This window comes from Corvus hawaiiensis, chromosome 6 (genome assembly GCF_020740725.1).
Source record: "Corvus hawaiiensis isolate bCorHaw1 chromosome 6, bCorHaw1.pri.cur, whole genome shotgun sequence".
NCBI lineage: Eukaryota > Metazoa > Chordata > Aves > Passeriformes > Corvidae > Corvus > Corvus hawaiiensis.
Genome location: NC_063218.1, coordinates 6,141,712 through 6,158,527, shown reverse-complemented (window position 1 = coordinate 6,158,527; position 16,816 = coordinate 6,141,712). Strand labels below are relative to the sequence as shown.

General features: G+C 46.5%; 1 protein-coding gene across 1 annotated transcript in view; it reads right to left on the bottom strand.

The window, feature by feature from the left end:
* SYT16 (synaptotagmin 16) overlaps positions 1-16,342 on the bottom strand; it is a 103,602-nt gene extending 87,260 nt beyond the window's left edge. The window contains exon 1 of the mRNA XM_048307086.1: positions 16,273-16,342. Within this exon, the coding sequence (XP_048163043.1) occupies positions 16,273-16,285 (13 nt within the window). The 5' untranslated portion in view covers positions 16,286-16,342. The remainder of the gene's footprint in view (positions 1-16,272) is intronic.
* Between the last annotated feature and the right edge of the window lie 474 nt (positions 16,343-16,816).

Below are 16,816 nucleotides of genomic sequence, written 5' to 3'. Positions count from 1 at the left end.
AGGCACATGCTAAAGCACTTGCAAATTGCCTAGACCACCCCACCATCCCTTGTGGCTCCCATACTCCATGGCCCTGGCAGACAGGTTCAGGGGATGAGCCAGGAACCAGCCCTTTTATCTTGGCAAAACTGCAGCAGCCTTGTCAAGTCTCAGAGCGATTTGCGTTCGTGACGCCCACCAGTCCCTGTCTTGCACTTTCTACTTGTAGCAGCAGCAATTCACACCATCCCAGCAGAGCACTGACGAGTCTGTGCTCCCTGGGAAAGGACCCAGCACCAAAGGGCCTCCCAGGAGGTGCTGTCTTCCCAGCCTCACAGTACTTTCTCTCCCATGTCACCTGCTCAGCAATGGAAAGGAGCTCTCCTGCCACACTGTGACTGACACTTGGATGTGCCCTGCTGCCACACGACTTGGTGCTTTCTTTCTCACAAGTTAGACAGGAAAGTGTTTGTCTCAGCACTAAAACAGCCAGCATTATTTGAGGAATAAGTGTGTTGAACAAGACCATGCAGGAGAGTGCTGTACCTTCCCTAGCACTGCTGCCAACTTTGCCTTTCCATTTCAGGTGCTCAGATTTTCTCTGAAGTTGGCGCACACCTGTAGCTCCAGCAGGTGAGGAACAGCCCTCACAATTTGCTCAAGTGAACTGCACTTCATTTTAAAACCTTGGTAAGATCTTCCAGTGTAGAAAGTAACGCCAGTGAAGTTGGGGAGCTGTGATGGTTACGTCTGACCCAGCCTGTAAGCCATGAGCACAATTTTAATGAGAGTATATAAATATATAGAGAGGGAATATTACCCTCCAAATCCTTCTCCCTTCTTGCAAGAGCAAGAATTACAAAAGCAGTGACACCAGGAGAAGCCTTAGGGCCTAGAGTCATCATGTTTGATTCTCCGAGTTCCCAACTGACCCAGCTGAGTGAGGCAGAACTATCTCTCATTAGTAGAACAATTAACTTTCTGTGTGCCCAGGCACTGCTTATACTGAATCTATCTCAAGTTTCTGGACTTTTCCTTAGAGAGTGTTGGGGTTTTTATCTCTTGCTGTTAAAACAGGCAGAATTCAGCCAAGTTCACTGCAGATCTCTCCCATTAACAGGAGGCCAAATCGCTCAGGGGAAAAAGGGCAATAAAAACCACCACTGCGTTTAAAGGCTGACAACCATATTGTGACCCTCAAATTTTAGGAAAAATAAAATCCCTCCTCCCTGTTATTCACCCAGTTCTGAACACCTGGAGCATCAGGCAGTCACAGGAATGGTGTGAGGACACGAAGCAGAAAAGATGGCCCTTATTTTAAAGAAATACAAAAGAGCACAAAAGAAATGCTAATGACAAGAACTTGCAGCATATCAATTCAATGGCATTAAGCCCGTTGGCGATCTCTCTTCTCCAAAAATCAAAGCAGTCTTAAATAATAACTGTATGAAATTAAGCTGATTTCATACTCTTTAATCTAAATGAAGACAGCACACATGGCTCAGTTTTAAACCATAGAGGAAATAACAAGCTTCATTCAGAAGGACAGTGTGTAGACAGAAATTTGGCATCATTCTGTTAATCTGCTTTACAGTCATACCTAATTAGGAAACACATAGGGAAATTAATTGGTACAAACATAAACTAGCAGTAATCTCTACTACAATAACACCTATGCAGCATTCATCAGGCAGCAGCCAATCTGGTTCAAAAAATCTGTTACCAACAGGTCTCCTACTTGACAATGCTACATTTTGGTGTCTGAAAACCAGGGTGGTCTGACAGGCAGCTTGTTCAATTCACCTGGACAAACACCACCAGCAGCAGCTCTTCCAAAAGCTGGAAAGAACGTGGATAGGTACTGCTGCAAAAAGAGAAAAAGTTATGGTAGAACTGTGGCATTTGTAGGTCTCATGTACCTTCTCTTTAAAGGCAGAACTGAAGAAAATAAAGCAGATAGAAGGGAGAGAGGAAACACTGTGTATTTTTTTTTTTAATGTATGATTCTGGAAGTATGTATAAGCAATTTTCCTTGCCTCAGATTGAAATGAGAGCATTTGATTTTTCACCTCAGTTATGTAAAGTCCCCTCTCTGTTATCCACAGCCCTTCCTTTCCTCTCATCGTCTCTAATTTTCACAGGTGAACAAGATGTACTCTATTTAGAAAACAAACAAATATGTATTTCAAAAGCATCAGTTATCTAATGCTGAGCCCACATACAGATCTTTTTCATTCAGCCAGAGCAACTGCTTGGGATCATCTCCCCTCTCCTGCTGTGAAAGGCAGTCAATTTTAATTTGGAAGAAGTATTGCTACCATGAAAGCGAATAGAAATCCATCATGTGCTGCCTTACAGAGGGGTCAGAGCATAGTCCTGGCTCCAGCACTTCTCTGCTGGATTTCAGCACTGGTTCCTCCATGTCCAGCACTGAACAACCCCCTGTCCACATGAGCAGCACAGTCCACACAGACTGGAGACCTGAACTCCCACACGGAGCAAAAATCCACGCCAAATGCTCACTAAATAATCAGCCAGCCATACATAAGCTGTTTATGGGGTAGCAAGGAGCTACCGACCCCTTCTGACAGCAGGAGCAGCCTCCAGGTTGTGGCTCGACATCCTTAAGTGCAGGTTGACACCCTGAATCACCACCCTGCCACTCTGGATGCAGCCTTGGAACATTATCAGTAGGCAGGTGTGTGTGGCACATCTGAGCTCCCACCTGAAGTGAATTCGAAACCTCCCAGCACAGGGAAATTTTGCTTCAAGCTGTGCTCTCCTGACACAATGATTTATTGATTTACCTCTGTGCAAGGAAAACAGGAGCACCTCCAGTCAAAGGATGTGTTGCATTATAAGGTTGTGCTGGAGAAGGGGAAAACCAGTGTAAAAACAAACAGTTCTTTTGTGGACTCTGCTAGAAGCACAGGAGGGATGAGCTTTGGTTTGTTTGTTTCCTTAAATCGTACACAAATATTATACTTTCTTTTTTTTCAAGAGATTAAAAGCTTTTCAGAATTAGTACAGCCACTCTAATGTTCAAAGCTCCTCTAAAAAGAGGGCCAAGCCTTCTTGGTACAAAAAGTTTTCATCTATCAAAATTTTCTGTGAAATAACAAAAACTTCTGCTTAATTCGGTTTTATTTTTATCTACTTTAAGCAATCATCCTGCAGAGTAAGATTCCTATGAGCAAATTCTGGAGGCACTCCCATCACAGGGATGCTGCACTGCCCTCTAGAGCCTCTTTCACTTTCTCATTCCAGCATCTAGGCAAAAATTCTTACAGAATTGGCTCTAAAGACACCACAGAGGGGAGTGCTGTCTACCAGATATGAGGCACAGCCAGTAATTAAGACAAGAATTCAGACTCAAACTCTTCAGGTGGTTGTCAGTGTATTTTGGACAATATTTCACCTGTCCCTGCCTCTATTTAGGAAGGCACTTCTGTGAAATACAGTATTGCATTTTAGGAAGGACTTTCGATATCAGCATCTCTATCTCCTATAGAAATAAATATGCTAACAAAGAGAAAAATAAATATTGTATTTTTAATGACTTGCTCCTTTCCCCAAAGCCACAACTATTCCTGCAACTCGGATCCCAGAATGAAGAATCTACCTGACCCTGTCAAGATGGAAAATTGCTGCACTCAGACCTGCTGCATCCAAACTCTGTGCAGTGCTAGAGAATGATGGATATTGCTCCTGTGAGTGTTTTGCTTTGATTTTAAATTAGTTTTAGCGCCTTTCTCTCAGATTCATAATGAAAGATCCTCCAACACAGCTCACTAGCATACCTACATACCCACCTTCAAGCAGCTGACTGTAATAATGTTTTCCATTCATAATCCAGCAAGGAGAGGATAAAACATACCTTAACCCTAACACATCAAACTACAGCAAATACCTCTGTCAATATCACATCCTAACAGCCACACAGACACATTTGCATCACCCTTGTAGCAGGGGGTGGACTGGTACACCTCATCCTTCTCCTCTGGGATTGGCATAGCATCTTCGACACATCATTCCAGACCTCCTGCTTCAACCCACATACTGCCCCAACAGGTGATATCTGCCTTGCTGTCCTGAAAGACACAATTTTGCCCACAAAAAGGGGATGAAATGAGGACAGGACCTGTTTGGTTTGGTTTGTCACTGCCCACATCAAACTACACAAATGGCTGTGGGAGATGATTCATTCCAAGTGCGTAACAGGACACATGCCTGAAGGGACACAGACACACAAAATACCCTTCAAAGAGCACAGAGACATGGCTGAGCCACCCTCCTGCTGCCGATTAGCAGCTGCCTGCTGACCTTTGCAGCACCACAGCAGCAACACTGAGATCAGCAACACTGAGGAGAAGGTCTCTGCCTCATGAGCCACAGGGAAAAGGGAGCAGGAATAAGGAGCACTGGGGAAAAAGAAAAAAAAAAAATGAAAAGAATGGTTGCCCTGTTGCTAAGAGATGTTGGGAGTTACAAAACCAGGACTGTTGGGACCCTCTCAAAGTAGTTTGAGTTTATATTCAGACTTACAGAGCCACAGGAAATGAAGCATCTCTAGAAGATGGTCCTGTACACTGCCCAGACAAACTGCTGGGTGACAGTGGGAACATCAAGGACTGCATTTTGTGCATGCCATTTCAAATCACAGAGGAAAGGGGCACAGGACATGGCTCTTAAATGTTTTTCTGGCTACATGCCAGCATCTGGAAGAGGACTGAGGTCTCAGAGAGGTATCACGATCTCTTAGTCTCCAGCAAACCTCACAGAAGAGTCAAGAATTTGGGGAGTTTGTGTTATTCTCTGAAGTTTACCTGTTTTTCCGAACACCACATCATCTCTGCTATACCCTGTCCCACCAAGCTTGAGCTTGCATGGAAATTACAGCACATTAAACTCACTCCATGGCCTAACTAAAGCACCTTGAGTGACACTGAGCCTGCTCAGGAGATCTTCTATCTCCTTTTCTATTAAAGTCAGAAAAGATTACCCGTCAGCTAAAAGACACACTCTGCTGGGTGTCACAAACACAGCTCTGAAGTCTTCAGCTTAGCAAGGCCCAGTGTAACCAAATCCCTGCTCCCTCTCATGACACATGACAAACTTACTCTACAGCTTACTCTCTCTGCCTCTCTCCTCCAGACTGGATCCCCAGGACTGCCCTTAGCTATCTCCTAGTTTGGGTCCAAGCTTGGCTCGTTCTGAGGCCTCTCAGGTGGAAGGAGTTTGCTCTTGACAAAGACCTCACTGTCAGGAACAAGATGTGAATGGACAAATGTGTCCTCATGTTTTAAATGCTTCCCAGTCCTCCTGAAAGTGTTACATTCCTTTGGCTTATCCATCTTCACCTGCACTCCCTTACCTTCTTCTCTGTCCTCAGAGATGTACTGCAACCTCTATCCAAGACAAAGTTGGAAAGCTTTTAAGTTGGCCAAATGTACATCACACTGAGTCACACTCAATTAACCTAATCAAGTATTTCTCTTATCAAAACATACGTTTCTGGGCTGGCAGTTTCTGACTCAACCACAACTCATTCAATCTTAAGGAAAAATCATTAGAAAAACCATCTGTTCTCTTTAAATAGAGAAGCTATTTTTGCATTCACAATGAGCCCAAGTAATTATAAAACAAGTGGAGTGGGTTTCAAAAAGAAAAATAAAAAGGGAGGGTAGGACAGCTGTTACCTTGTGATTATCACGGTACTAACGCATTTCTAGCCATGTGAAGTTCAGGCCTTACTCTCCTCACCCTATTATGCAACATGTAACCTATTATCATCCCACTAGCACAGTAAATGCTACAGGGAGGCACTGGGGGCAGAGTGCAGAAGAGTGAGATTTGGTGAATGAATATTTACATACTAGAACTGAACACCAGCAGAATCCCAAAGTTAAAGTTCTCAAAAAAGGGTTGATTCTCAAAGGAAATCAGTGACAAGGTCCCACGCAACTGCTATTTTTATGTGCCGAATTCAAGACTTCATTCCTCAAAATCATCAGTCAGTTGACACCTAATCCTAAGGGATCTGACATTTTTTGCATTAAAATTCCCTGGGCACCCACCTGCTCACAGAAACCATGACAGCATGAACCAAAACAGCAGAACTCTTTTATACCTTATCCTCTCCGTAACCCACAGCACAGAAACTTCTGCCTACATTTCCTGCTGAGATCATCTATTACTAAAGAGACGAAGCACCATGTGAGATCATGTGGGCAGCACTCTTCCTTTCCAGCACGGCTACAAGATGGGACAGCCCTGAGGGGAAGTCCTGGCTTTGCCTAGAAGGATCTGAACCCCACCATCCTCAGTGCCCTGGCCTGTGGGGCCCTCCTGAAGAATTAACTCTCAGAACACCCTGCTGAAGCTGCTCCTTTTAAATGTTCAGTGGACCAAAGAGAAAGGCCAGAGAAGCACAAGTCCATTGTGAGCTCCATTGTGAAAGAGTTTCCTGACCTAAGGCAATCTTGACTTTTTGCTCATGCTCCAGTGATTGCTGCTGCCAAGCACAGAGAACATGGACAGCAGTTCAGGAGTGTGAAGACTCCTCTTTCCAGTCCAAGAAAGGGGCACATTCCCCCTCTTTGCTGCTCTGCCTTTCACATTGACTGACTTACAGCAATCCACACAAGCTGCTGGCTGCAGGGCTTCCCATGGAGACACCAGGCTGGTCACTGGATCTGTGTGACTCTTCTGTCTGAGGGATGACAAAAGCTCCTCATGGATCTCGCTGCAGTGTCTGGGAAGGAAACATTCCTTCAGCGTCTCCAGCTCTTGAGTGAGTAAGCCCAGCACAACTCCCAGTTTTCCATTGCCCTGGAGGGAGACAGGGGAAGTGAAGAGGGTGAAGAACTGAACCAAAAAAAGCAAGGAAGCAACGGGAAGGCAAATGGGGAGAAGAGCAGCTCTGGAGGCCTGCCCTTGTGCCTTCAGCAGGGCAAATAAATGACAACATACTCTGTGTAGTCATTGCTGTGGGAGCACTGCAAACAAATGTGCTCACTAGAATCACTCCTTCCCTCCTTGAGATTGCCCGTTGGGAAATCTTTTTCCATTCCTTTTCCTCTAAAAGGGGAACCTGGAGCTCTGTTCCCAGAGTTGCTAGCACATTTAAGTTATTTGGTGTTTTTCTTAACTCTAACACTTGGACCCAAGTTAACACAAAAGAGAAGGTCAGCTTTGTTTTATACTTTTGTTTCTAGGTCATGTTTTTGCAGGAGAAATATGTGGAAACCAGAGGTAAGCAGAGTGAAGGTCAGAGTCAACCAGGATGTGTGTGCTTTTTGAGACTTAAAACTACTGATTTGTCAACATCACTTTACAGGGTTGGCAGGCCTGGGCCGAGGAACAAGTGGCAACTGTGTCACCTTGACACCTTCACAGAGCCTGAAGGATGTAATTCTTGATAGGACAAGGAGTAATGGCTTCAAACTGAAAGAGAGTAGGTTTAGATTAGATATTAAGAAAAAATTCTTGGCTCTGAGGGTGCTGAGGCCCTGGCACAGGTTGCCCAGAGAAGCTTTGGATACCCCAGCCATGGAAGTGTTCCAGGCCAGGTTGGATGGGGCTTGGAGTAACCTGGGATAGTGGAAGGTGTCCTTGCCCACAGCAGGGGAGTACAAATGAGATGAGATTAGATGATCTTTAAGGTCCCTTCCAACTCAAACCATTCTGTGACTCAGACACACCTAAACCAATTTTCAGAGTGGCAAGGAACAGCACATCTCCTGCCTCCTCTGCCCCAGCTGGCCTTCACAGCACAGACCCCAGCATACCCCAGTGATAAAGAGGAAATCCACGAGCAGCACCAAACCAGGACACACTGACCTGTACCAGCATAGACAGTACAGTTTGAGGGCTCCTCCTTCAGGTACAACTTTCCATTTGTCTTTGCTAAATTACAGCTCTCTGGTCATTTTGTCATATGGGACAGATCACATAATCACAGGTACAGCTTTCCATTTGTCTTTGCTAAATTACAGCTCTCTGGTCATTTTGTCATTTGGGACAGATCACATAATGTGTTCCTGGGTAATGAAGAAGGTGAGGTTGCCAGTATTTGGGCTAAAATGAGAAGACCATCAGATGCAGTCAAGACTCTGTAACTGAGTGGTGGGATCACTATTTTGCCACACATGAAGTGCCCCTTACACATGGGTCTTATGAATTGGTAAATATAGATATGTAATTAATACACAATTAGGTGCACATCATGTGGTTCAGTCCATGACAACACTGGCACGTGGCTCTTGGAGCCAGGCAGGATGACCACCCTGATATAGACAGGAAAAACCTGCAGAATGTCAGATCCCTTCTGTGAACTGCCTTAAAAAACATGGCAGAACTGCCCAATGCAAATGACGGGAACAGAAATACTCCTTAATTTGTTCACAGGCTGTCTGCTGACTTCAGCATGAAATGTACTCTGCTCCCATTGAAAACTCTGTGATAGGACAATCATACAAAATCCAAGTTGAGCTGTGGAAACAGTTATTACTGTTATACTGAAATGCAGGGAGCAAACCAGGTAATTCAAACTGCAGAACAAAACCCAAAGCTGCAACATGCGGTGAGCATTTGTACATCTCATCTATTACAGCTTCAGTAAAACCTCAACAAGCATTTACTCTGAAGTACAGCAGCAGAACCTCCTGGGCTAATTTTTCAGTAGGGGTCTCAGCACATCTGTATCCCCCACAGGATGACCAATGAATATAATTGCAGTGTCAGTGTTATAGAAATTCTAAAGTCATTTTTGCACCTGGCAAATAAAATAATTTGTAACTATATGCATGTTTCATGGAGCGTGCACATTTTTTAAGACTTTAAAGGCAACTATCACAACTTCACCAACTAAATTCTACACCCTCATCAAACACTAACAGGTATTTTACCTAAATGTGTAGATCTGAAGTAAATCATGAGGCAAAAATATCAGCTGCTATAACAAATAACCTTCTAGTCCTTGTGGCAATGAAAAAAAAACCTTCTTTCTTTCTATCTGCTCCTCTGGAGAGAGACTCAGGAGATTTCAGGTGCTGCAAAACAGGAAAGAGGACAAAACCCTCCCACATACAAAGCATTTTGTGTGATTTCTATGGTGATTGTGTTGTTCTTCAGGGTTGACTCAAAGTTTTTAAGCACAAAGCATAACCAAGGCACATTATGCAAAACGGGTTTCAGACAACAAACCTTCTTAAGTATTTTCAACAAAAGTTATTGATGGAAAATGTTGATTCAAAAGAGCCACTAAGAAACAAGAGAGAAGAACCACCCACTCTAGAACAGCGCTTCATGCCCCGCTGCCATTGTCTGACAAAGATATAACAAATTCTTTGCTGCAGACAACAACATCAGATCCCAATAGTTGCCTTTAAACAGTGGCCCAAATGCTTATCTGGAGATTAAATTCATATTGCCAGCAGGAATCAGCATTGTGTAGATGCCTTCTATTTGCAGAATCCCTCTCCCCACACTGGAAGAAATAATGCTTAGGAAAAAAGAAAGTACCACACTGAAAAGCAATAAATTCTCTTAGAAAGCTCTCTTCTTTCAATTGCAGTGAGACACCACTAGGGCCTGAGTAGATCTGTGTTAAAATCACTGGATTTTTGTTCAGCTACTAAACATTTTTGTTTCCACTGTACAAGCACTTTGTTGTCAGAATAATGTGATGGGAAAGATCTGGGGGACTTTTTTTTTTAATTTATGTACATTATCTGAATATGCTCCCTAAACACTTCTGAGATGTAAACCACATTTTGATTTTCCACATTTTTATAAGAAGTGCTTAATTGTTTCAAAACTCTGGTTTTGATGCAAAATAAGTAGTTCTGGCATCTGCAAACCTGTTTTTTTTTTTTTTTTTAGAATAACAGCAATCTTAAAACATGCCTGCCAGCTGTAGGAGTAAGCACTAACTGCAAGTTTCTAGATGCTTTCAAACCCTATCAAAGCCAATGAAGGTTAATTAGGACTGACTCTCCTCTCCTTGGAGGCACCCAGTATCTTGTGCATTTGAGTTATATCATCATCACCAATTTCATTACAGAGCACTATAGAAACAGCACAGGCCAACAGGAAGGGGAAGCAAAACCTCCACAGTCTCAAAGTCAGCATCAGAGCAAGGTCTGGTCTAGTGGAAGGTGTCCCTGCCCGTGGCAGAGGAGTTGGAATTAGATGATCTTTCAGGCCCCTTCCAACACAAACCATTATAGGATTCTATGGCTGATGCCCAGCGCAAGTCCCAGCTGTGCCCCCTGCAAGGGGCCATGAGAGGCGTTTGTGAAACAGAGGGGTCAGAACGGTGTGAGGTACCCTAAGAGAGGAAATAAACCTGCCCCATTCCATCCCTGCCCTTCCCCAGGGCCACTCAGGGACCCTGCACTCCTCTCACAGGGAGCTGTCTCCAGGGAGCAGCACGCAGGTGATTGCAAGCCAGAAACAGGGACTGTGTTAATGGAGAGATGCCACCCATCTGCTCCACACAGACACACGGAGGAACAAGTGTCATTTTGTGGGTTTGCTTGCAGGGTGGGCTCTGCAATACCCTCCCAGTACCCTTTCTTTCGCCAGCACTCTCTCTGCCCTTCCCAACTCATCAGTTGCTCCTGATGTAATCAGAGACTCTGTTCTTGAGATCATATCCCTCTTGGTGCTGCTCTTCTCAGGACATCACAAATGGCATCTTGTTTCCCTCATACCCACTGAGAAGGCTGCCACAAGGTCACTTTTCATTGCCTTAACCAAGTCCTGCAGCTGCTGATGGGTAACACTGGCAATTTTAACAACTGTTTACCCACTCATTTAACCCTCCAACACAAAGCCAATCTATCTTAAACATAAAAAGGAAGATATCCAAGAAGTTAATTCTGGATAGCACAGGCAACAGAGTATCCCTGATTGATTAAAACATGCCTGACTGGATTTGATTACAGCCACTGTCACAGGCCGGGTGTATATGTGTCTGGTTGATAACCATATTCTCCTCTGATTGGGAGTTCATCTCCCAAAACTCCGCAAAGAGCGGTCTGTGCAAAGTCAGAGTGCCTAAATAACAACCAACCACACCAGTCTGTAGAGGTAGTGGCTTGCCAGCTCTGAGACAGCTTAGACTCAAGCCCTTGCTGAATAATTGATCAAACTTTCTCCATGCACAACCAGAGCCATCAACAACAGATCACACAAATGGGACAGGAACACAAAGTCTCCTTAACAACTGCTCAGCCCCATCAGTCGTGACAACAACCTACGTAAGGCACATCAGAGGCTGCTTTCAAAATAAAGCCACCTGATGTTTTTAGAAACGTCCCCTGACAACTATGACTGCTCCTGTTTACTTAAGAGCTGTCTGTACATCTGAGCAGCACCATCGAAGCACATACCCAGATGGAACTCACTTGTTTCCCACGTGCGCAGGAAGCAAAAGAACACGCCAAGAAGGCAAATAAACACCCCAGACTCCTGCAGATGGGTCCTTCAGGAAGGGCTGGCATCATTACTTGGAGCAAAGGCAAGGCACGGTGCTGCACTTCCCAAAACCTGATGCAGCTGGAAGCGCTCTCGCTGCCGCAGCGCTTCCAGCGCATCCTCAGCCACACCACACCCGCAGCTCTTCCTCCGTAATTACCCCTCTGCACCGAACAGGGCCCATTTCAGGGTGACCTAAGCATATTAAACCATGGCTACAGCCATCAGCAGCACAGCTCTGGGGATACATTTGGTTTAAGGTGTCCTGCAAGCTCAAAAACATTTGGTTTGGTAACTCATTTCTTGTCTTCAAAGCTCTAAAAACGTTATTAAATGCCTGGCTGTTGGATCCACAAGCCCAGCAGCCCTTTAGCTTTTGAATGCTCTCTGCACCTCTGTAACTGCAGCCCACTCCTTCAGCAAAGCCCCCTCCATCCTCTCCTCCAAGGCATATAAAGTTGCCTATCTCTGTGAAAAACAAACTCTCCTCAGAGGCTGCGTCCCTGGAGAATACCCCCCCTACCTTGAATCAAAACAGGAAGGAAACAGATTTTAAATGTTCTCCTATTTACGTTGAAGTCTGACTGTGTGCCTGAATGTTTTCTCACGGGGACGGGTGGATATGCACAAATACAGGCTCTTTGTAAAAGTACCTGTGTTTCACATATTTAGAAAAGCACACAAGTGCAATCAATATTTTCCACAAAGCAGGCATTTTTTAAGATTTGCTTTCAACACAGCCAGGTGTGATGCAGGTCTGTTATTAGCAAGAATTTAAGCAAATGAAACACAAGAGGAAAACCAAAACTGAGATACAATGACATGAGCTTTCAAATGGAAGCCAGTATACTCCCAGTGTTTAAAAACTACTCTGAACAGTCATGTGTATGTCTCCTCTTTTAAATATATTCTCTTGGGAGATATTTGATTTTAAAATATATAGAATGGTCTTAATATTATGAGGATACCATCAAATCATGAAATCATTTAGACTGGAAAAGACCTCTAAGATCACCAAGCCCACCCAGCACTGCCAAGCCCACCACTAAACCACGTCCCCAAGTGCCACACCTACATGTCTTTTAAATACCACCAGGGATGGTGACTCCACCACTGCCCTGGGCAGTCTATTCCTATGTTTCACAACCCTTTACATTAAAAAGGTTTTCCTAATATCCAACCTAAACCTCTCCTGGCACAGCTTGAGGCCATTTCCTCTTGTCCTGTCCCTTGTTCCCTGGGAGCAGAGCCTGACCCACACGAGCTCCACCCTCCTGTTGGGGAATTGCAGAGAGTGATAAAGTCTCCCCTGAGCCTCCTTTTGTCCAGGCTGAAGCCCCTCCAGCTCCCTCAGCTGCTCCTCATCAGACTTGTGCTCCAGACCCTTCCCCAGCTCCCTTCCCTTCTCTGGACATGCTCCAGCCCCTCAAGGTCTTCCTTGCCATGACAGGCCCAAAACTGAATGCAGGATTTGAGGTGTAGCCTCACCAGTGAGAGTACAGAGGGACCATCACTGCTCTGGTCCCACTGGCCACACTATTCCTGACACAGGCCAGGTGCCATTGGCCTTCTTGCCACCTGGGCACACCTGGCTCATGTTCATTGCTGCCAACACCCCCAGATCCTTTTCCTCCAGGCAGCTTCCCAGCCACTCTTCCCACAGCCTGTAGTGGTACATGGGGTTGTTGTGACCCAGGTGTAGGCCCTGGCACTTCACCTTGTGGTCTCATACAATTGGCCTTGGTCCATCAACCCAGCCTGTTCACATCCCTCTGCAGAGCCTTCCTTCCCTCCAGCAGATCAACACTCCCACCCAAATTGATGTTGTCACCAACACACTCAATCCCCTCATCCAGGCCATCAATAAAGGGCTGAACAGGACTGGCCCCAGTACTGAGGTGTAGGGGACACCCCAGGTGACCGCACACCAACTGCATGTGACACCGTTCCCCACCACTCCCTGGACCCAGCCATCCAGCCAGTTTTTTACCCACCAAAGAATGCACTGGTCCAAGCCATGAGCAGACAGTTTCTCCAAGAGAAAGCTGTGAAAATGGTGTCGAAGTCTTTATGAAAGTCCAGGTAGACAACATCCACAGCATTTTCCTTATCTGCTACGTGTGTCTCCTTGCCATAGAAGGAGCTCGGGTCAGTTAAGCAGGGCCTGCCTGTCATAAACCCCCTCTGGCCAGGCCTGTCACTTGGCTGCCCTGTACGTGCCGTGGGATGGCACTCAGGGTGATCTGCTCCGTGACCTTCCCTGATACCGAGGTCAGACTGACAGGCCTGTAGCTTTCCAGATCCTCCCTCCAGCCCTTCTTGAGGACGGGTGTCACATTTGCTATCTTCCAGTCTCCTGGGACCTCCCTGGTTAGCTAGAGCTGCTGGTAAATGATGAAAAGTGGCTATGTGAACATTTCCACCTCCTCCTTCATTGCCCTGGGTGGATCTTATCATGCCCCACAGACCTGTGTATAGCAGGTGACTATTTCCCCTTGGATTATGGGGGCTTCATGCCATTTTTCATCCCTGTCTTCCAGCTCAGGGGACTGGGCAGCTTGAGAACAACTGATCTTACTATTAAAGACTGAAGTAAAGAAGGCATTAGGTACCTCAGCCTTTTCTTCATCCTTTGTTACTGTTTCCCCCCACATCCAAAGGATGTGGGTTCTCCTTTTATTGCACATATATATAAACATTACTTACTGTCTTTTACAGTAGCAGCCAGATTAAGTCCTAATCAGGTTTTGGCCCTTCTGATTTTCCCCTTGCATAACCTCACAACATTCTTGCAGTCCTCCTGAGCTGCCTGCCCCTTCTTCCACAGGTGGAAGGCTCTCTTTTTATCCCTGAGTTCCAGACAGAGTTTTCTATTCAGCCAGGCCAGTCTCCTTCCCCACTGGCTCATCTTTCAGCACTTGGGACGGTCTGTTCCTGCACCTTTAGTTAAAACCATTAGAAATGTATTCAAATGATCCACAGTTCTGTTTGGCACTCACCTGAACTCTGTCCAAGCTAAACTCATTTCCAACTGTGCTGAAGCCATAGTTACTGGAAACCAAACTTCCCTCACTTCTGATCCTTGAGCCAGCAGGAATGATGAATAATTAAGCAATTAAACCAGAGCAGACAGCTGTAAAATAGATCTCTGATCACCTCAAGTCATCACTGCCACCTCTTCTGGCAGCCCAGAAACACAGAGAAGGAGAGACTGTCTGGCTCTTTTGCCCTTCCCAGACGAACAGCTCTGACACAAGGACAGTAGTGGACACTACCTGAGCTCTCAGGATGCCTCTGCTCCTCTCAAAGCTCCCCAGACAAGAGAATGTCCCAGCCCTGCTGATGGTGCCACTGCTCCATCCAAGTACAGGAAAGGCTGGCATCTGCTGAGGTTGGATATAAAGCCAAACAGAACAATCCAGACTTTCCCACTCCAATAAAAATCATAGCTTATATCTAAGTGGAATTTAATACAAGTACACCAAGTCCAAGGAATGACAATTTATTCATTTTAACATCAGGCTTCCCTCCAGTCTCTTTCATTTCAGGTTATTATTTCTCAATCAAAACATCTAGCAATTTTCAAACAGATGAGGAATCAACTGTCAGACACCGATCCCTGCTTTAAAAATCAAACTCATGGAAGGACAGATTCTGCAAGGTAGAAGTGTACTATTACTGCTCTAAACAAACCAGGTTAGTTCCTAATTCTCCTAGGGCCACGCTGAAGCACCAAATGACTCCATGTTGTAGAAAATCCACAACTTCACCCATCAGCCTGGGCCTTGCCTGAGATGACCCTTCCTTAGGGACACAGCCTTGAAAGAAAATGAGGAACAGCAAACACAAAGGAACATCACTAAATGGCAAAAGGGGGAGAGAAATTAGACTCCCGATTAAGTCAAATATTTTTAATAAAAAGCTCAAGTCTAGGATTTTTTCCTGAGAGCTTATAAACTGCTATAAGCCATCCTGGCATCTCTTAAAGGTTCACGTGATTATTTTCCCCAAAGCTGGTAAAAGATGTAGCAAAATCAACCTGGCAATCTTCAAGAAGCGTTGAAGTTGGCATATTTATAGTAAATCAGGAGGAGACTGCCAGGACTGTGTCTAACAGCAGCAGTTTAGGTTCAGCAACTCGCCAGTGCTGTGATCTGAAATATTAAGGGAAATACCTGGCAGCAGCACCACTGCCACAACCACGAGCTGAGCCAGGGTGGGTCAGCAACACCATCCATCAAAACAACACCCTCATCAGTCAAAAATCTGGAGGCAATCATCCCTGAAATCATTTCTATTATACTGTGGTGAGAAAACCCAACAACTCCCAGGCTCCCATACACAGACAGGTCCCCCACGATTAGAAGAACACCTGTTCTCCGTTAATATCTCAAAAGCCGGCTTTCCTACTCCTTTATTCTCCCTAAAATTCGCGTCTGTGCACACGAACCCTTTCCGTGTGGAGCACACACGCAGCACACCCCGCCACCACTCCCTGTGAAACCCGCGGGCAGCGGCCGAGGGGCACCGCCCGCCGCCGGCCAGGGAGGGACAGAGACCCCCGAACCTCCTTCTCCCACCCTCCGGGCCCCGCAGCGGAGGATCCCCGCCGGCACAGGGGCAGGGCCGCTGGAGCTGGGCCCGGTTTCCCCCTCCGTGCCCGTTCCCGGGGCGATCAGCATCCCTCAGCGCCCCGCTCCCATCAGCATCCCGCAGCATCCCGCGGCCCGGGCCAGCGCGGGGCGCGGCCGGTGCCCGAGCTCCCTCCTCGGGGCTGCCGCCCCCGCCCCGGGCGCCGCCCGCACTCACCGTCCGTGGCCATGGCCGCGGCCCGGCCTCCCGCGCTCGCTGCGCGGAGCGGTGCGGAGCCCCGCGGGGACGCGGCCGGCAGCGCGGAGGGTGCGCGCTGGCCCCGCACGGCGCATCCCCGCCCGGCGCGGGCAGCGGGGGGAGCCGGGCGCGGCCGCGGGGTCCCGCGGGGCTGCGGAAGGGAGCAGCGCTGCCTCTCCCGGGGCGGCACCGGGGCCGGGGCTCTGCCACCTTTCACCCCAAAATGCGGCTTGAGGAGGGTAAGGGCTTCGCTGCTTCTTCCAAAATGTTGTACCGTATCTTTTCACGGGTCCTCAGGACTGGACTGACCGGCTGGTAGCACGTGCGAAATACAACGGGCAACCCCCACTCCCACCGGGATGGACACTGAGAGCTCGCAGCCCTGTGTCAGAATCACCTGCTCAGCAGGGAGCACTGAGCCTATCTCTCGGATTTAATTGCTACCTCACTTTCAAAACCCACACAAAACTCTCTTATAAGAAAAAACAAGTTACTCCCCATCTCCGGTAACCCTTAGCAGCTG